Source organism: Phytophthora parasitica, assembly GCF_000247585.1.
Source record: "Phytophthora parasitica INRA-310 unplaced genomic scaffold supercont2.2, whole genome shotgun sequence".
NCBI lineage: Eukaryota > Oomycota > Peronosporomycetes > Peronosporales > Peronosporaceae > Phytophthora > Phytophthora nicotianae.
This window is the reverse complement of record NW_008648988.1, coordinates 646,568-667,128: the sequence shown is the minus strand read 5'-3', so window position 1 is coordinate 667,128 and position 20,561 is coordinate 646,568. Positions and strand designations below refer to the sequence as shown.

The 20,561-nt window shown below is 48.2% G+C and overlaps 3 protein-coding genes across 12 annotated transcripts; 1 reads left to right on the top strand and 2 right to left on the bottom strand.

Moving 5' to 3' along the window:
• Positions 1 to 48: 48 nt before the first annotated feature.
• PPTG_02264 (hypothetical protein) lies at positions 49 to 8,533 on the top strand (the record flags this gene model as incomplete). Its single annotated transcript, XM_008893320.1, has 2 exons — positions 49 to 4,251; positions 4,319 to 8,533. 2 exons carry the CDS (start codon positions 49 to 51, stop codon positions 8,531 to 8,533), a joined length of 8,418 nt encoding a protein of 2,805 aa, XP_008891568.1.
• On the bottom strand, positions 282 to 12,748 carry PPTG_02263 (hypothetical protein). Of its 10 annotated transcripts, XM_008893312.1 has the most exons (20): positions 12,282 to 12,670; positions 12,086 to 12,222; positions 11,487 to 12,016; positions 11,310 to 11,410; positions 11,025 to 11,230; positions 10,793 to 10,961; positions 10,632 to 10,732; positions 10,495 to 10,567; positions 10,217 to 10,423; positions 9,999 to 10,127; positions 9,885 to 9,936; positions 9,611 to 9,795; positions 9,447 to 9,548; positions 9,269 to 9,376; positions 9,032 to 9,196; positions 8,802 to 8,962; positions 8,640 to 8,737; positions 8,551 to 8,560; positions 8,271 to 8,458; positions 2,369 to 8,217 (listed from the first exon to the last, which is right to left on the bottom strand). In XM_008893312.1, the coding sequence occupies exons 1-17, from the start codon at positions 12,657 to 12,659 to the stop codon at positions 8,644 to 8,646; spliced, it is 2,898 nt and encodes a 965-aa protein (XP_008891560.1). In that variant the 5' UTR covers positions 12,660 to 12,670; the 3' UTR covers positions 2,369 to 8,217; positions 8,271 to 8,458; positions 8,551 to 8,560; positions 8,640 to 8,643. The 10 variants fall into 10 exon arrangements, with proteins under 10 accessions (XP_008891565.1, XP_008891562.1, XP_008891558.1 ...); XM_008893311.1 differs by adding an exon at positions 337 to 1,053 and having other exon boundaries at positions 1,128 to 8,560; positions 12,282 to 12,748; XM_008893319.1 differs by having other exon boundaries at positions 8,271 to 8,560.
• A 7,046-nt stretch (positions 12,749 to 19,794) lies between these two features.
• On the bottom strand, positions 19,795 to 20,298 carry PPTG_02262 (hypothetical protein; the record flags this gene model as incomplete). The annotated part of the gene is made up of 1 exon (XM_008893309.1): positions 19,795 to 20,298. The coding sequence occupies one exon, from the start codon at positions 20,296 to 20,298 to the stop codon at positions 19,795 to 19,797; it is 504 nt and encodes a 167-aa protein (XP_008891557.1).
• Between the last annotated feature and the right edge of the window lie 263 nt (positions 20,299 to 20,561).

The following is a 20,561-nucleotide window of genomic DNA, read 5'->3' as shown; positions in this document are numbered from 1 at the left end:
TTAGAACATCGTTAGTTTCAAGATAAACCACTAGAGCGGCGTTGTTCAATGGCGAAAAAGGTTGGTACACGGATCCGGATTGATTTGGATTCTTCTAAAGCCTTGGAGTCCGAAGATGGAGCGGATGTGGTAGTGGATCAGGTCACGCGTGAGTTCACAGCAGTTCTGCAACTAACTCGCGAGAAGCAATGCAAGGAACTAACTGCCGAGAGCTTCGGAGGCGCCAAAGACGACGTGGTCAGTGCACGCCAAGAAGTGGCGTTTTACGGTGATATAACTCAAAAACTAGTACCGTTAGTAGATCGACTGATGCGATCTACACCCGGTCAGATCAACACACAGAAGAAGACCGAGTTGTTTCTAGTATTTGGTGACAAGTTCTACCAAGCTCAGGAATTCCGTGCTGCCTCAACTTTTTTCTACCAAAAAGTACTAGTTCTAGACGAGGAGACCAACCGAGATACTCCACAGAATGTTTTAGAACGTACCCTGGCCTCTAAAGATTCGCCACCACGCAAGCGGAGTCGTCTAGAGGGTCAAGCCTACGTTAGAGCACTCTTTGGAATAGCTATGTGCTGTTTCCACGCTCAAAAGAGTTCGGACGTATTCGTGAGGAATCCAGGAAAGCTGGAGAAAATGATCGAAGCGTTGACATTGCTGCGTCTTGGGATGGAAATCTCTGTGGCTATGGAGCGTCAGTACGCTGGCCAGTTCTCATGGTTAACACTTAACGGCTCGGTGCTCATTTACTCCATTGCGAAGCCATTACAAGCCTTGGGATTCTCGAAAGAAGTCGTCAATTATTTAAAGTGGAGTCTGCTTGCGATGGAATCGACAGTGACGTTGTGTACGACCAAGTATATTATATGGCGACTGCAACTTGGCTCAGCGATCTGCGAGTGCTACGAGGATTTGACCCTGAAAGAACAAACGAAAGCTGATCAACACGCGAAGTCTGCAGTGGCGTGTGCTGCGTATCTCCAGCAATTAGTCCAGCGGCTGCGTAAAGAGGAAGAGCTGGATATGCCCTTGCCGCCTGAAGTCCAGCGGATTCTGCTTCAAGCAGAGACCACAACAGCGATGTTAGCGTCGAGAGTGAAAGCCGCTGAAGCGCATCAGCCACTCACTAAAATTTCGATTGAGGCTGCTTTTCCTGCTGTGAGAGACCAAATCCGAGCAACGGTTGATGCGATGGAGACGTTGTCACGTGAAGCTAAACTGAAGCAAGGTGGGCAAGCTTTGTTTGCGTTGATACCGACAGATTCACCGATGAATGAGTCACTGTTGGGGCTCTTTGATTTCGTCATGATAATTGTGTCTCCCATGCTGAAGTCACTCGTCGAGGATGAACAAACATCCTCGACACTAGATCCTGCCATTTTTCCGGTATCCTTCCACCTGATCGCTATTCGGCACTGCTTTCAACTGGCAAAACCCGATGAACAGATGATTTTGCTCACAAGAAGCGCTCATGCACGACTGCAGGCCATGTCGGATGGTTTAACTGTGACGGATACAGCGATGGTGAAGTGCTTGCTGGAGCTGTACGAGGCGCTTCATGAGGTTCAGCAGTCTTGGTTAACGTGGGAAGCTCTATCAAAAGAGGAACGCTTGCAGTCGAACTCGAATCCACGGATGTATTTGCCAATGTCTGGTGGTACAATCCCCGCACTAAAGTTTCTGACTCGGCTATCGAAGGCGATGCAGGCCTGCGTATTTCACGGTGATAGCGCTCTAGCTCGAACCAACCAAGACTTACTGACGTCCGTGGCACTACAAATGTGGCGTGAGTTCGGGATACCAATGCTACAAGAGCTGGATATCTCCAAACCTTCCCAATTCTCAAAGCCTCTGGTACGTCTTACGTGTGAACTGCTGCTGACGATTCACTTCACGCTCACTGCCGTGAAATTTGAAGACCTTTTACTTCACGCGGAGATTTGTTTACGCTTGGCTACGTTGCTGTCAATACGGGGAAAAGCACGCACAGGCAGCCAAGTTGTGCGACAATGTCTTGATCGAATCGACTCGAGAAGAAGTGAGCTAGTGAACTTCTCTTCACACTTCCACTCCGTTGTCAGCATTGAATCGACCACGCCACTTTCCAACGCCTCGTTTTCCTGTGCCACTGGAGATTTGAGCTTGACTGATGACTCCATTGAAGCAACCAACGCACGAGATCTCGTTGGTGTACCAGGCACAGGGTCACAGCTCGGTGGTCTGAATCAAGATCTGTGCTGCATCCAAGTCGACTTGCTGCTTTCGTTGTATCGTTTGGAACTCCAAGACGCCACAATGATCGAGACGTTACCTCTAACCAATACCAAAGCTTCAACCATTACGCCAGGAACTTCTTTCCAAACGAGCACTGTGTTGCTTACAACTGAGGCCAAGCTTGTCGAGGAGTGCCATCAAAACGGTTACACAAAAGCGCTTCTCAATATCCAGCGCCTTGCTCACCCAAACAAGTCAACCAAAGAGAGACGTGCACTCGCAGATGAGTGCCTTCAACTACTGCAACAAATGGAGAGACAAGAGGAGAACCTACGACGCCACTTGATCTCAACTTCGTCTTCGACCGAGTCTTCAGTTCCAGCCGCTCCAATTGTGATCTCTCGCTCGAGCTCCGCTATCACTGTCCGAGTTGTAGAGTATCAGCCTTCAATACCAACACTGCGAAAGAAGCGCGTGCAATACTACATGGTATTCGCGAAACCCGTTGGGGCAGGAACTGCTGTCTCGCTCAATAGTAATCAACTAGCAGGAACTGCTACTCCTCTTTACCCGCCACACTTGAACGCGACCATATCCGGATTGCTGCCTAACGCGAGCTACGTCTTCGCTGTTGCTGCCTTCGACAGTAAGCACGAAGTCATCCAGTCTATCGGCGAAACTTCGGAACCAGTTGTGGCGCTCAATCCACTGCCTTTGGCAATGTGCTATGGATATCTTGCCAAAGCCTGCTATGACGCTCAACTCACTGGGGGTGCTAACCAGGCTGCGAAGTACCTGTACAACGCCGTCGCTTCAGTGCGTGCTGGTCGTCCGGCGTGGATGGCGAATCCATTCTACAGACAAGCTCTGAAGCGTGATGCAGTGGCCCAGCTCCCCATACCAGTTCTTAATCTCTGCATTCAAGCGCTACTCATCTTGTGTCACGACGAACCTGGAGATCTAGATCAAGATGGGAAGCTTATCACTTCTTCTGACTTAGATGCTCAGTCACTCACAGCTACACAAACAAAAGCTCTTGAGGACAACCGTAAGATTTCCATGGGCATTGAGATCGCCTGTGCGACGGACAATCAGGAAGCAGTTCGAGTTTTGTGCTTCAAAGGGTATCGGTTGCTGCTGCCCTTGCTGCACTTGAAAGGCAGCTGCGACGGTCTTACGTTCGCTGCTCTTGTGACGTACTACCAAGCACTTCATGTGATTCCTCATGACAGGTGGGACGTCGATACGCGAAGTATCTGTGCACGTATCGGTTTCGAACTGTTCCGAATCACACAAGAAGCACACGGCGACATCTCTCGAGTAACACTTCCCTTGGTACTAGCAAGACATAGTCACCATGAACCAGAGCAAACTCCGTCCGATAGCACGCAGAATGAAGAAGACGACAGCTTGCAGGAAGTTGTGGCGCTCTTTAAACTCGCTACAAGTGCAGCTGGTATGCCACCATCAGAAATGCCAGCGACTGCTATGGTATCTCCTCGAGGTGCCGGGGCAAAGACAGCAGCAGCCATCTCAAAGGATAAAAGCCAGAATAATATGCCTCAAGCCACTCCACGAACAGGCGAAAATGACAAAGCGGAAGCTGGGAAACAGAATTTGAACGACATCCTCCAAGCTACTGGAAATGATCTTTCTAAGGTCTTCATCACGCTTGAACAGCTGAGTGCTTCCGATCGTCGAGCAATCGAGTTCGCCAGCAAGATCTGTGGGGCCATTCTTGGAGCTGGAGGACATGGAATCGCTCACATCGACAAGTTTCTGTTATCTCTGAAAGTCAACGGAGCGATCAGCAGCCAATTCCGAGACACGCTCAGCTCACTTGGAGGCGATTCACTTCTACCAGCGCTAAAAGAGGATCCTCCTGTCGAAGAAAACCCATTAAGCAGTCGAGAAGATCAGGAGGCAACAACCAGCGAAGCTATTCCACCTGAAAGTACGATCCCAAAGACTGGAGCTGATGATGATTACCTGTATCGGTGGTGTGGTGAGCTGTTCTTCATTCAATCCGTATTGTTGGTACGGTCATCTGTATGTGGTATTCGTGTGTGTTCCTTCACTTAACGCTCTCCTTGTATGCCAGCAGTACCGGAAGATTGCAACGCTCAGCGATACCATTAACGAAGTGGACACAACAAAAGGACCAGACACCGAAAACTGCACGTACGAATTGCTCCATGGTGGTCACCACAACGAAAATGATGCTGGCCACACCAAGAAAAATCAGGACTCGGAAGCTCCGTCAGTGTCAGATGATTCTCCGACGGAAGTTGAACTCGAAACCACCAACGCAGACGCATCACAAGTGGCCCAACTGGATCAACTATTTGGCGAACTTCTTGAAAAATCGGCTGGATGTTGCAAGCTTTTTCAACTGGCACACTGTTGGCAAGGTCTACAAGCCGTAGCTCAACAGCTTTGGAACGCAATCTGGCTCGCTTGGGTGCCTCCAACTCGAATAAGTGCGTCGCTAACTAGACTCACTCACCTTTCAACGTGCATTGACGCACTTCTAGACATGATGGACTCGACGATGAATGCGACACCTGCCACAGCGTTACCCACTTCGACAGTCTTTTCGACAGTGGCGTACGCCGCGGCCAACGCATTGAACGTTGATCACACCTGGTTGGCGAGGCTCATGGCGTACTCATTGAGAGCATTTTGCTCGTTTCAAGACTGGAAGAGTGTCGTACAGAAAGGAAGCAGATACCATTCCTTGTGCAGCACTGAAGGCAGTCGGTTCTCAGAACAGAATTTCCCTATCTTGCTATACGCTCAGCAACAAATCTTGGATCATCAGGAAGCACTCTTAACAGCAGTAGAGGAAGAATTGAAAGCCTTCATCACAGCGTTCCAGGAACAAGAAGCCAAAAAGAAGAAGAAAAAGTCCAGACTAGTGGTGGAAGAAGTGTTGTCGCCCGAGCAGATGACGTTCCGTGCCAAAAAGCAAGAAATGGAGCAGCGAATTCAGAAACTCACCACCGAAAGAAATCTTGAGCGTAAAACGCTAGTCAGTCTCTCTGAAATCTATGACGGACTCTCCAAAGCGATCAACAAGAGCCACCAGGCACTCAAAACATGCCACGAACTCGTTGAAAAGTATCGTCGACACGATCAGCTCGATGGTTCACAGGAGGAGCTTTCTGCTCTTCGACGCCAAATCATCTCGTCTTTCAATCGGTGTGTGGTGTTGGCACGACAAAAGCGTCAAAAGCGAATCGTGTGTCAAGCTCTCCATGAAGTTGGGGACTTCCACCTCGCATCTGGAGACTTGAAAGCTGCTATCAAGAGCTGGCTCGAATCACTGGATAACGCCTTCAACACACTCAACGTTTGCTCATCGTGGCGAGAAGTTCTCGTTCCAGATGCAGATCATTTTCTTGAGAATAGCACCAAGGACACTATCGCTGGTGACGAATTGTGGGTGTGTATGCAGTGCTGCAACGTGCTATCGAAGCTGGTCATGCACTCATCTGGTGTCAACTTGCAGAAGGCCATCGACTACGCCTTGATGGCAGCAGCCATCTTCACTCGATTCTATGGTTGTTCGCTGCCACACCCGACGAAATGTTTCTTGTACGGCTCGTATCGGATGCTTGGACAGCTGTGGCCAGGACGCGAGTTGTTGAACGATCCCGATCGTATCTCTCCGTTCTCTCTTGGCATCATGCTCATGTTAGTTCCAGAAGTTCTACTTCAATACGACCAGTACGCCTCCACTGCTATGCCTGTGATTGCAGGCTACGAATACGTCGCGGAGAGCTGTCTCAAAGATGCCAACCACGTCGCAAATGCTCAACGACTGCGAGTCGAAGCACTTGTTCAATGCGGGCGCTTCCAGGAGGCATTTCAAGTGCTGATGAACTTGTTACGAGGTGGAACAACGCCTCGCGATAGTACCGGGGCTCCCGACGTGGAGGCTGTGGTGTTTCACGACAATAAATCACTCCTGGATGAGATCAATCGAGCCGCAATAAACTGGCTGATCTCGCTCAACGTAGAGCAAATCCAAGCCGGTCTCAACAAACGCTACCACGAGACGCTTGTGGTGCATATCTTGGCCGTGATACTGCACCTTGCAGTCGCAATGGCACGCCATGAAAGCAGATATGACCGTGATACGGTAATTCTTCGCCCTGTAGCCAAGAAAATGGCACAAACACTGTTGTCCTCCGTTAAACCAAGAGACATAACGTCCACCCAAACCTCCAGAAATGCTGAAGGAGCTGCTTCTAGTCAAACGATAGAGTCAATCTCGTGGGAGGATCTCCAGCTTCGTCGAATTCGAGCCGATGTCCACTTGCAGTTGAGTTATCTGGCATTCTTTGAAGGCGATTGGAACGCATCGAAGATAAGCAGCATGGACGCGATTGGAGAGTACGATGCCATTCCTCTTGGATCCGAACGACCGCTACGCTTGGCGCTGCAGAAGCTGAAGTTCTCGCTGCTCTATTCTCGAGGTACATACCTCGCCAAGTGCCGGTCACAAATTGTTGCTTGTTGCCTTGCACAGACCCACTATCGCACTGCACTCGAGACCACTCAAATGGCAATTGAGGAGACAAGAGTCACCGGTGAAGAGCACTTTCGCCAGCAGCTAGAGATGCAGCGATTGCAAGCTATGGTGTTTCTTGGAGAACGTGAAAAGGCTGAACAGGAGCTCTTCGCCTTGAGAGAAGATGCTCTTGCAACGCACACAGCAACTTCGCTCACCTACGTTCGCACATTACAAAATTTTAGCTCGTTGCTCCGTTCGAAAGCGCTTCTCTCGTCCTTTCCAGCGATATTGAAAGCAGTCGATGAACGCTTGAGTGAAGCACAACAAGTGCTGGATGCCTTGTTGGAACATGATGGCTGGCTAGGCGTTAGCTCGGATCACTCGTCACCTCTGGAAGTTGACAAGAGGCTCAACTTGTATCGTTCTGCCATCCCAGATTTCGTAAAACTCCACGCTGAGTTGGCTCAGGTGTTACTGGAGTGTCCTCTAAAGGAGAGCGAGAACGTGCATGAGCGTCAAAAGAGGGCGCTACGGTGCGTTGAAGTTGGTATCCGTTCGCTTGATCACACCACGCAGCGTATGCCTCCAACCAAAGCCCGCCTTCTGTTGTTGAAAGGAGTCTTGCTTTCGAAATCCTTGCACTCAACCACGACACAGATCGAAGTCACCAGCTCGATGGCTCCGTCCATCACACTCGACGATGAAAAGCTGAAGCAGCGACTCGAAGAATCCGTTGAGGCCTTTGTAGGCTGCATCAAGGCGTCAATCGAAGGAGGATATGATCGCCAGTTGGCTCGGTTCGCGTTAATTGAGCTGGTTGATCTGTTCGGCCGGAAACTGGTTCCTGGTGATGAGGACGCTCACGTTCAAGCGGCGTTTCATTATCTGACACTGGCGCTGGAAGTACAAAAGCACGAGTCCGTGCTATTTGACACGCTTGAACTGCAGAATGGCACGGTTACCTCCGTCGATAAGCTACCAGCTTCTGTTTGTACCTCCATCAACGCGCAGTCCAATGCAAGTGAGGATGGCCCACCGAACACGAAAGCTCCTGATGTGGGTGCCATCGTCAACTATTTCGTGCGCTTGCTTCGAATGCAACATATCCTTCCGGTCTGCACTGCAGAACTTCAGGATACTTGTTCTCTTCTCCATTCCTTCTTGATGCAGTACCATTCAACGTACGCTCGACTGGCTTGCTTAACAGACTTGCCGGCCGTTCCTACCACCGACCCCGAAATCCGCGCAGGGCTCGTGTGTGCTCTCTGGGGACAGAATCTCGCTCCAGCTATCGTGCCTGTTTCTGGAGACTCAACGCACAATACCAAACTTACGCTCTACTTCGCGATTGGAACGACTAAGGTGTCAATCGCTGACGACTCGCCCGCTGCAGGTAACGATGCTGCGATTGTGAGGATGGAGAAGTTTGCGTCTTTCCCTCTGCTTAGCAAGCGTTGTAACTTGGATCGGCGGTCTGTACAACACTTGAAAGCGGCGTTAAGTAGTCTGCGAACGCAGATGGAGGACGAAGACTCACTGCTCATTGATCGCAACGCTTTCCAGCAAACTTTCCACTTGACGTTGAGTAAGATTCAGCAACTTTTCCGCGGAGCCGAGCCGAGCGTGAAAGACGAAGCGCGCGACTCGACGGGGGTTCTGCACGATGCAATTGGAGACGCAATAATAATTGAGTGCACGTTGGAGACGGTCCGACGCCTGGAAGATCTGTTTTCCATCAACAAGGGAGTAAATGTCGCCGACAACGACCTCTGCTATTTCTTAAGAGATCTTCTGGATTAAATCGAGGTAGAGAGTACCTGCACGAAACTATTCAAGGAAATTGAGCAAGCCCTTTGTGAAAAAAAAACGGGGTTGCATTCACTAAAACCCCATTGTTGGCTCTCACCTGTTTATTCATCTGCGTCCATGGGAGGATTAGTCTTCTTGAGGTAGAACTCGTTGAAATCGAAGCGAGACATGAGGAAGGATAAGCTTTGGGATCCTCTACACAGCATTAAAGTGAGAACACGACACCCCCCATCTACAAAGCCAGCAATTTGTTTCTTACCGAATTGAGTTCTTCTTGACGATCTCGAGGAGTTCAAGAAACTGGGTGCTGAAATCTTCTGAGATTTCTTCGATCTGCCGCAAGATCTTCGAGTTGCTCCCAAACGTGTCCCGCTCTGTTCGCATCGTGTATTCGTCTTCCTCTGGTATTCCCCACGAACTCTGCATTACCACAACAAAACACGTTGGTCAGAACGAGAAAGATACTCAGAAACAATTCGGTAAGCGTACACCAAGCTCCTGTTGCTGCATCAGTTGTTGGTGTCTCTCCTCCACATGTTTTTCGTGCATCGCTGTCGTGTATAAATTCTCCTGCGCCTTGCAAAATCGAATGATTGTTGCAAAGATGAGCTTCAGCTGTTTTAGAAGATCTCGTGAGTCCTTCATCATAAAGCCCTACACGATGAAGCATCACGTGCACGCTCGTTAGTTGCTACCATAATCATTGGTAAACTGATCTATCCTTACATTTTTCTTGATGGAAGCAATGTACGCCGCGTGGCTTTCGATGAGCCCGTCTAAGTCATTTGCAGCGTTCAGATCTTTCACCAACTTATGCCACGCCGTCTCCAAAACCTAGAAATAAAGACAAACAGGTAAAGTTTATGAAACCGAGTCAGGTCAAGCTGCTAATCGAGCGTATTACCTCAAACATCATGTAATTGAGAAGATTCGTTATAAAGTGGATCATCTCGGATCGCACAAGTTGGCTCCTGTGTAGCACTGGTCTAATTCCCGGCACACATCCCTGGTACACAACGCTTTTAACTTAGAACACGCTTGTGATTTTACATGTGTCGTGGAGCGTACCTGAACTTCATGTCCAAGATTCATATCCTTTGTCCACGATGCAGACAGCGAATGCTCAACGCGCTTCATTCGCCACAAAAAGTCGAAGATTTGCTGGTACTGGAGCATCGAAGACGCCGGAATGACACTATTCACTGGTGCTTGCAGATTGTAGTGCAAGCAGAAGATGTCCCAACCAGTATCCGCTGTCGAGCACAGTTACAAGCAAGGATATCCACAATCATATCCGTTAGAATTTGTGCCGTCTTTTGCATCATATTGGCCCTTCACGTACCGGATGATCCCTGCAGCAATTCGACGTCTAGACGCCCTAGAATATCCGGGGACTAAAATACAGAGTAAACACGAGTGCAATTTGAAGGAAGCTTTGCACGTAAGAGCAACAAACCTCGAACTTCGCGTTGGAAGCATTTAGTGCTGTTTCAAGCACGTTTGTAAGCGTGTGACGGTATACTTGTGCTCCACGCTTGGACAATTCCGGTCCCAAAAGGTCCATTAGGTATTGAATAAAGTCACCCTGCAGACAGAAACATGTATACGGTTGGATACTACATCAGCCTTATGACAGCACATATAATTGAATCGGGTAATCACACCACTTTGTACCTGTCCTAGCAGCAAATAGCGCTTTAATGCTTGGCAATGATCCAGTAGCCGGTATTTCTGCGTCAATGTGCGGATTAGATACTCGTTGGTAGAGTTTGACACATTCGCAATCACTGTCTCAAGACGCTTTAGCTCCGCGAAATAGGCTCCTTCGTTTTCCGTGTCCATCCCAATCACGGCAGTCTCTTGAGCAGCATCCATAACCCACTACATTAAGAAGCAGCAGTGGTAAGAAACTATGTGTGGCAGATAGTTTAGACATACAAACTGTCACTTACATCAGCATTTCCACAGCACTGGCGAATGAAATTGATGCTCTTTCCAATGACCAGAATCTTCTTCGCGAGTTCACTACACAATGAAGAAGTGAGGTCAGTGTGAGCGTAGGGAAAAAAAACTGGAAAGGCTAGCATACATCGAGATGAATGGTGGCAGCATCTTCAAGTTCAGCGTGTATTTCTTGGCCCAGAACTGATCATCACTCACTGTTGGATCTGCCACCACGAAGAATTCACCCTATCAAAGCGCGCGTCAGTGCGTATGCAATACTAACCAGCAAGTCGATACTTTACTTACATGCACATCTTCCAGCTCGCCTTCAAAGACCCACCGCTTAATCATCCGTACGATTGGAGCAGCAATCTGCTTCAGCACTCTCTGAACGGACTGCGATACGTCTGGATCGCCATGCAATACATGCGAGTGAATGCCGGACGCAAGTGCACCGCCACGAAGTCCTTCAACACTGTAGCAATGCATCAAATATCAATGACTCCATCGTCTTTGACACACACGCGCACAGTTCTACCTGTCAATAAGGCGAGTCATTAACCGCATTCTGTCGAGTGGATCCTGCAGCCACACGATTAACGTCCGCAAGGTCAGGCTGCTAACCCCTCGTTCGTGTGGCTGTCTTGTTTCAGCATCCTCATCAATCTGAGCAGCCAGCACAGCAATCAAGCGAAAATAGCCCGCCAGCTCGGTGTTAAGCACATGACAGAAGCTTTGCCCCACCTACAAGTATTAAAACCGCAAGCGACAACGAATAAGCCTCTCGTTTCAACATTTCAAACAAATAAATACCGATACAAACCAAACCAAACGCCAACTCTTCACGATGCTGCTTGATATACTCCGAAATCTTCCTGAAGATCCAGCCAAGGTCACACAACATGTGGATCAGCTCTCGCATGGCTGTCGGCAAAGGCAGAACACACAACAGCGTGAGTATTAGAACCCAATTTGTCCGACAGTACAAACTCTCGTTTACGTGTTGGAACGCCGACGCTTCTTGTAATTTGGAAGCGGTCGGCAGCATCGTCAAAGTACAAATAGCGCGACTCGATGGCTTGCAAAGCGTACAAAACATCGCGCAGAAGAACCTCCTCCGGCACATCAAAGGATGAGCGTCCTGTAGCTCTAGACGCACCCATGGCATCCGAAACCAGCGCTCCTGGGTATGTACGAGGGCTGCTGCCTTTTCCTCGGCTCGGTTTGTGCGTTGGAGCGATACCTACCGCAAACTTAAACGAGTCTTCCAATGAATCCAGGTCCGTCATGGACTGCTCCATCGGTGCCGCATTCTGTGCTCCTAAATTCAGTGACACCACTGGCATCGAATGAGACCGATGGTGCTCTCCGTTCTTCTCCGACGCCGAGCTGTCAAGACTATCAGGCGTCGAACTCGCTGGACAATTATTCACACTTCTAGCTGGAAACCCCGGACGACTGTGAATCTCTTCACTATGTACTGGCGGCGGAGCAGTGTCCATCAGCCCGTACAGCAGCAGCAATGCCTCACTGAATTAACATAAACGGCTATTAGCAGCCAGCATGTGATAGGAAGACCCAATATCGACCGCAACGTACGTCTTCTTGTCCAGATTTTTGAACTTGACGAAGCGCGAGTAGACCTCGTTCAGTCTCGTGACTGTCTCCTGCGAGTCGGTGTAGAACTGTGGTGCATCCGCTGCAATCTTCCGCTTGATCTTTTCCAGTATCGAGAACTGCATATAGAGCTCATCAGTTATGTTTCTCCAGGATCATGTTAAGGCGGGACACGCACCGCATCCGTCTGTGGGGCATTAGACACGGCATCATGGAGCCGGACGACAGTGCGGCGTGTGGTGATGGCGGACGGCGCGCCGTGCACTTTGGCCAACAGTTTATCCACCAATACATTGATATCTCGCGGGCTCCGGGCACTTGAGCCGCGACGCGCGCTCATGGCGACGGCCGTGGCAGACGTGGACATGACTGGAGGCCGGCGGAGGCTGTCGCTGCTGTCAGTCGGGACACTGGAGCCGCGTGTGCGTGACGAGGACGCGTCGCTGGACACGGCGTAGCTGTGTCTACTACCCACAGAGCTGCTGTGAGCACGCGACGGCGGACCTAGTCGCTCGGCACGGCGCTTCAAGCGGGCAGCTTGCCTGTCCGAATTCATCTTTGAGCGAGATACTTTGAAGGTTCCTCGTATAGTATACGGCGTATACTTCTTCACTGCTTAAACACTTGTTTAGTAGAGGAAGTGGTGCCCGTTCCGGTGGGACTAGCGGAACTGAACTGGATGGAAACGAGGTTAACCGGACTCGGTGTTTCGTTTACGACCTGTGTCAATCTTTACAGAGATAACAATAATTTACTCGTGACAATGCTATCAATTACTGGAATGATGTTGGAGCTATGACACCATCGTTACCACGACCACTAAGCAAGTCTGGAGTTGTGTTGCTGAAATCAAAGAGTGCACACGGCGAAATGTTAGTGAAGTTCGGTCTGGGCTGATACAGCGAGCCTTGGTCTGGCTTATTGCAAACAACCCGTTGTATCGTGACGTCCGCATTCTTATGAGAATTAAGCTGTATTGGAATGTCTGAGAGATGACATTCCCACGGTCGGCCTTACTGAGGGCGAAGAGGCTGAGTTGTTGAAACATGTACGGAACGAAGGCCCTCGAGAGAGAGAAATTACGAGTCCTCTCACCATCACAGCGACCCCAAGATTCGCCCAGCAAAAAAGTTGTCCACATCCGATGTCATGCCAATGCTAACTTGACTACACATTCCGAAAATGGTTCCATTAGCATTGAATAATCATTTGAGCCGCGTTGAGGATCGAACAGTACTCAGACGGAATTCGAGAAACTTATAGAAACTGTTAATCCTGCTGCAGGCCAGACAGTGTATCCGTGACCGATTTACATTACCATACTGATCCAATCAACGAGTACAGTACTCGTTCATTAAGGCAAAGTTGCTTCCCAACCTTGTTTTCGAATGAAGAAGGCGGTCATAAACCTCTGTAAGGAATCAAATCTTATTCACGATTATAACCTAGCTGGCTTTCATGCCCACCTGATGAAGTGGCACGATAGACGCATCGTAATTTTATTTTTATTTGTTTTTGTTTGAGCTAATTCAGAGGCGGCAGATTGATGGGATAGTTCACCAAATTCGTCTTCCAAAAATTTCTTTTTTTACATACATGGTTGTTCTGATGGCATGATCAACGAGATCAGTACATCTATGCAGATGCTGGAGTCGCTTAAGCCACATTTTAATCTCTTGTCCCCATCCGTAGGGTGGTTAGGATGGCGAGCGTACCAGTAGCCTCAACTTCAAAAATAAAGTTTAGCTCTCCAAGCAACGGACACTTATACCGAAACGGACAGCGCTCAAGTCCAAAGAGCTAGTAGCCCGGCTTTTTTACTGAGCTCAATTTGACCAAGGGAAGATGCCAAAACTGCTGGTAGGAAATCGGGTATGTGGTAAAAGCAAGCGTCACTTAGGCATGACTGGTGTCATCCTTCGGATGTTGAAATCAAGCAGACAGTACAGGTACGAGGTTGAATGCGCTACGGGAGTTGTAGATATTGTTTCTGCTCGCTCAATTTGCATTGAACAAAGCTCTAACGACGCGGAGCATACACGTTCTGGCGAAGAAGTCTTCTTTGTGGAGCTTCTCCGGTCCGAAACCTCAGGTATCCAAGCTGTTTTTTCGTGTGAGTCCTCTTCTAGTGATGAAGATGAGGAGGAAAATGATGATGATGGCTTGGAGGGGCACTCAGAAGCCGAAGAAGACAATACAGTCGTGGCTCACGGTAGATTATGGGAACCATGCGATTCAATCTTGGTAGATCCTGCAAGTCAATTTTTGTCTCGGGCAACAAATTTTATGTGGCCGCCGTACTTACAGCTCGGAGAGCCGACGCTAGTAAAATATTTCTACCTAATGTACCCCATGAGCACTCTACATGAAACTCTTCGACTGACCAACATCAACTTATCGACGAATTCACTCCGTTCTATCGGACCAGGAGACTTCTTTCGGTTGATCGGAATTCGTTTAACAATGGCATTGGAACCACGCCGAGACCCTACACGGGTTTATTGGGACACACAAGAGAAAGAGGGCTACGTCAATACTGCAGCTAATTATGCATCTAGGTTCCAAATAAGTCGTCATTGTTTTGAACCAATTTTGTATGCACTTGCATTCTCGGACAGTAGTCAAACCGACGATCCCTGGAAACCGATACGTCCACTGATAAACGAATTCAACGACCAAAGAAAAAATCACGTTTCTCCAGGGAATATGCTCGTGATGAACGAATGTATGAGTGTCTGGAAGGGACGTGAAGCCAAGTATACGCACGATGGGCTTCCTCACAAAACAAAAATTGCTCGAAAACCCAAAGGGAAGTACTGAGCTGAAATCGCTCGCCGACGGCGATAGTGGAGTGCTACTAGGACTTGAACTTGTAGTAGATGCTGCTCGTCAACGTCAGAAGGCACATTTCAGTGAATTTGGTGAGGGAACTGCAGTAGTTTTGCGCCTTGTGGAAAAATACAAAGGAAGTGGAAGGACTGTGGTGGCTGATAGTGCCTTTGCCTCAGTGAAAACAATGGTTCAGCTGGAGAAAAAGCTTGGTTTGTATTTTATGGGCATCGTGAAGACGGCGAGCAAAGAGTGTCCCAAACTTCATTTTATAAATTGGGCTGGTACGAAGCCGCTACGAGGTTCCTTCAAAACTATGTCAAGTTTTACTGATTCTGGCAAGGCAATGTTTGCTTTGTGTTGGGCCGACCGAAATAAAACAAAATGCTTATATCAAATCGGGGAACAACACTACCTGGAATAGATAGTGTTCGTGCCAGACATCGCACAGTTGTTCGCAATGGTAAACTAGAGACACAACGTTATGAAAAACGAGTCAAGCGTCCTCGGATGGTTGAATTATTTTTCAGCAAGTTCTCAACGATTGATGTCCACGATCTCCTACGCAAAGGATGCTTGGCAATAGAACGCGAGTGGATTACACAAACGTGGATGCACAGAGTGTTTGCAACGATTCTTGGGATGACAGTTATAGACGCCTACAATGCATATCGGTATGAATTGATCGAAAACAATGCTTTTTGATAAGACAGTGTTGAATTTCAACGACTTTGTGTCACAACTCGCGCATCAGCTCGTTTTCAACGAGCACACAATGAAGCGGTCGCTACGATCTAACACCATATCCGATGGAAATGAAGAGGTAACTAATTGTACCAGCGCTATTTACTGTATTTCGCTGACATTGGTGTGCATTGTGTTCATCAGACGGCTCACACACTGAAGGCGTTCTGCGATCTCCCACAATATGCTGAAGCACGAACGACAGGTAAACGTGTGCAGCGACAATGTAGTAGATGCCACAAGAAGTGCTAGCACTACTGTGCTGGTTGCTCGGATATCCCATTGCAGTCATTTGTTGGTGTTTGTGGCCCAAGATCCCAACGCCCGTGCTTCAGTGAACATGTAGCTTTGCCTTCAATTTGAGGTTTTTTTGCACAACCATATGCAGGGTAATACAAAGTTTCATATAAAAACTAATCTATGCAAGCCTACTAGTAGGCTTGTACCCATCTACTGGTACGCTTTCGACCTGGGGACAAAAGTTTAAAAGCGTTAGAGGAACGGATCTTTATTGGGCTAATATAAGAGGCGATGTAATGAGTATGTTAGGAACCCGAGTATTGCCATCTTGCCATCACGGTGGTCTACATTTTTCCTTACATTAGCGCAGCAGATACGGTCTGGCCAGAATGTTTTAGAGCGTACAATCCAAGCTTGCCACTAGAGGAGGCACGTATTTGCGCCTTCGTGCACTTATCCACTCTCGTTCGGAATGAATAATGAGCTTGAATGGTTGACTATTTTTTCTAGCTGGCCTTATTTTATCACATGGTCATCTGTCCGGATTCCATTCCGGAATCTGCCATCAGAAGACGCTAGTTTATGGACTATAAAACATCCCCACATGTTCCAAAAATCATGTTCCAAAAGCAAAATTTGAGCTTTAGTTTTCTGGGATATTAGACTGGAACACCCGATAAGCATTTCCCGCGCGCGCCAGTAAAAGATAAAGATAGAGGTTCCGGTTGCCTGAGGCAAATATGCAAATCTCTGCGACGGAAGGGGAGCTGATGTTCATGGTCGCTGCCATACTGGTTATTGAAGTGCCTTGTGTAGGCGCCGTCCGTCATCTTATGCGCTACATATGCACAAAGTGGCTTCAAGAAAACCTTCCGGGCGGTTTGAGCTGGTTCATCGTCGCTCTAGATGGGACGTTATTTCTCTGCAGCTTCGTCTTGAATGCTGTCTTGGTGTTAATAGTTTTTGTGTTAACATGTCGTTGAGAGACAACTTAGGACCCGTCAAGTGTCTGCCCTCAGCCGACGCGACTTCCAGCGAGTGGAGTCTCTCCGTCCTTGACAGTAGGTACACTGTAATCTCTCTCCTCGCCTGCTCTTGGTGGAATGGCCACTCATTTGCTCGGTGACGTCTCTATTAGCTGGATCTTTGCCACTGGCCAAGCAAAACCAGCGACATTTCTTGTATGGTGCTGCGCTTGCTGAACTCCGCCATTTCCGATATGAGTCGCAAGCACGAACTGGAGTAGAAGTGCGGGTGCGGACAGAAAAGGAACTTGTATACCTACATAATACGTTAGATCATGTATAGCGAGTTAGAGAGGGCTCGCGTATAGAGGCATTGGAATCAATGGAACAAGGTTTTGGACTTTCATTGGACCAGCTGTCACAGCAGTTCTCTCTAGGTACGATTTTACTGGGAGGGCACCGTAACCTTTACAATTACCGTTGCCCCCCCAACCCTTTTGGTCCTTTTTTCCTTAATTTTTCAATTTGTCATCCCTTTTTTTGTCCTTAATTTTCAAGTTGTTGGAGTTAATTAGCGCCCAAGCATGCTAGTTCCTAGACTACTGTATAACATTTGTATAACCGAACAATATCTTCAAGCGGACACTCGCTAAGCCAATCATAACAACGCATTTCACGAGAATAACCTTAAGTTGAGAGATTTGCAGAACTATTTTTACTTCGTTCAGAAACGCACTAAATCACATTGAAGGACTATTTTAATCGATCTGTACCCACTCTCTCACATTTACCTGACTCTTCAAGAACAATGCCACGAGGACGAAAGCGTGCTCGTGGGGGCGGCGGCCGGCAATCCAGCAACTATCAGCGAGAAGTGGAGACGTATCAGAAGAAGCTTGAGGTGATTAACTTTCACGACAACAACGGAATGCAAGCTACACTAGACAAGTTCTACCAACACCTTGTACAAAAAAGCGTGAAAATAAACAAAAACGAATTTATGAATGGCTGAAAGACCGGGAGCGTATTGAATCCGTGTGTTCGTCGTCAGTGAAAGCTGGACTAAAGGTAATCCGGAAGGTTGGCACTGCAACGACAATTTCTACAGCGGGAGAAGAGGCTCTGAAAGAGAGTGGGTGCTCTCGTTGCGCGAGGAGGGCGTCCCCGTGTCACGATTGATGCTACAGCTGAAGGCACAGGCCTTAGCCGAAGATGAAGGTGTGGCACCTGGTATTTTTTGTGGTAGGTTGGTATGGCAAACTGGATTTTTAAAGCGCCAAGGGCTGCGAATTCGCGCCAAGACGAGGCAGGGACAGAAGAAGCCGGCCGATATGGAGGCAGGCGCAAAAGTATTTTGGAAGAATGTTGCACAAGTCAAAGAGGAGCTTGGCGTCGAAAAGGTTTATTACGCAGACCAGAGTGGAGTGTGTTTTGAGTATTTACCGAAGCATACTATCAGTGAAAAGGGTTCTAAGACTGTATGGGTGCGATGTGGAGGCAAGGACAAAGAGCGCCTCACCGGTATGTTTCTGGGAGACTCTACGGGCAAGCAATATACTCCTTTCTTGGTATTAAAAGCTCAGCCGTCGACCAAAGAACACAAAATTGTGTACAATCACATCGTTCAGAACGGGTTTAATACGCTGTGGCCTGAGATATCTGCTTTATCTCGTGAATTTGACGTGGAAATATTTGGTAACCAGAATGCTTGGTGGATTTCAGATTTATCAATTCGCTTTTTGGATTTTCATTTCGCTGACCATACTGAAAATGAACCTATCCTATTATTGCGGGACGATTTCTCCGCCCATTGGACCGAGGAGGTAAAGGAACATGCAGCCATGCTAAATGTCCATCTAATGCGAGTGCCTCCTGGATTGACCTCCGTCTGCCAACCTGCAGATGTATCATGGTTTCGTAAACAGCGACTTCGAAGTGAGTGGGTAGTAGAATTAACATCACAACTAACTGTGCACCACAAAAAGAAAGATCCGACTACGTTTAAACTAATTCCTCCCAGTCGACGAGATGTAATTATGTGGATGATGAAAACTTGGAAGAACTTGGGTGCTCACGTCATTAAAAGTGGGTTTGCTGGGCTTTTGAAGTGTCGTTCGGGTGGTAACCCCGATGAGCCTGATGATACACAAGAACCGACAAGTGTGGAGCCAGTAAATGAATTAGTGGAGGAGTTGGAGTGCCTCAATGCTGTTGAAGACGCTGTTAGTGACTCGGACGACATGTTCGAGAGATACAGTGATGATGATGTTGAAGCGGAATAAGTAATGCAGCTGCACGTTTTTTTATTATAATAATGAGGTTTTTATCTTGGTAGTGCATTTTTCTGTAAGTATAAAAAAACTACCCTGTCCGGCTATACAAATGTTATACAGTAACTCGGCACTTTTGGAGGTGATGCTTTTGGTCTGGGAGGACAGCGACTCTTTCCAATCAGTATTTAGGACATTTTAGGATTTTAAATTTTCTTAAATGTCTTAAATTTTGATTTGCTGTTACTAAGGTCCAGGTGAGCAGGTGGGAGCGCACGTAGCCAAAGCAAACCAATTCCGCGGGGTACCCTCAAAGCTGGACCGCCCAGTATTTGCGAAGGCAAGTCCAACAATGAGCTCGCTTTGAGCCGCGCATTGCACAGGTCAGTTGAGAGAATCCTTGTATAGGAGAGTTTTGAACATTTAGAACACCTTTAGGTCTGGTGTCAATTTTTTTGTGGGGTTTGTTTACTACTACGTCCGTTCGGAAAATATCGCACGATCTAAAAAAAAAAGTTGCAGCGCTCCACCTCGTTTTTTTGGGATTATAAACTGCTCAGAGGTGGCGGCGACTTCGACAAGATCTCGAGAATAAAAACACTAAAAGATCGTAGTACGCTGCAGGCGTGCATGCTCCGCCGCATTAAAAGTATAGAAATGGGTCAAAATGTGTAGGTGATGGCGGGGAGAGCGGGGGAGAGCGCGGAGAAGGCTGAGTAGAAGCTTGCGGAAGTGGCGGATCGATCCACGAAGCAACTGCGAGCGCCAGGATAGATTGCTGCGCAAGGCCGAAACTTGTAGTATCGCACTGCAACGATGCTGGAAGTTTTCCAGCTCGGATCAGCTTATCTTTGTGAAAGTGAGCCAATTTGTAGTCGTTGCGGCCTTCACAATTCATGATCTCCTTCATGACCAGCGGTAGCGTCAAGAATGTCTTGTTCAGCGTTTCTGCAGTCATGATTTCGCACGCATGCTCAACCTCCTGGATTATGTCTTGAATTGTGCAAGATGTTGTGCGCGACTGCACAGACTGAATGCTGGCGAACAGCCCTAAATCCAGGCAGTTGAGGTCGGGACTTTGCGCTGGCTGATTGGGCGATGCGATTACAGATCGAGACGCGGTCCACCTTCTCCCTCCCTCGCTCATGCTTGTGTGACTTGACGTCAGCAGCCACACCTGTCCCCATTGCGGCACTGCCTCGCTTCCACATTCGCGAAACAGCAGAGCGATGAAAGCCAAACTCCTCCGCGGCTTGCGCAATTTTTCCGTAGGCGAGTACTCCTCTGTTGCTACGAAGAAGCAGCGTCTCCCAAATCGCTTGGCGCTCCTGATCAGTTGCTTGTCTTCTAAGCATTTCTGCCCAACTTTCGAAATGAGCGGTGGGCGGAGGGAGGAAAAATGGGCGGGAG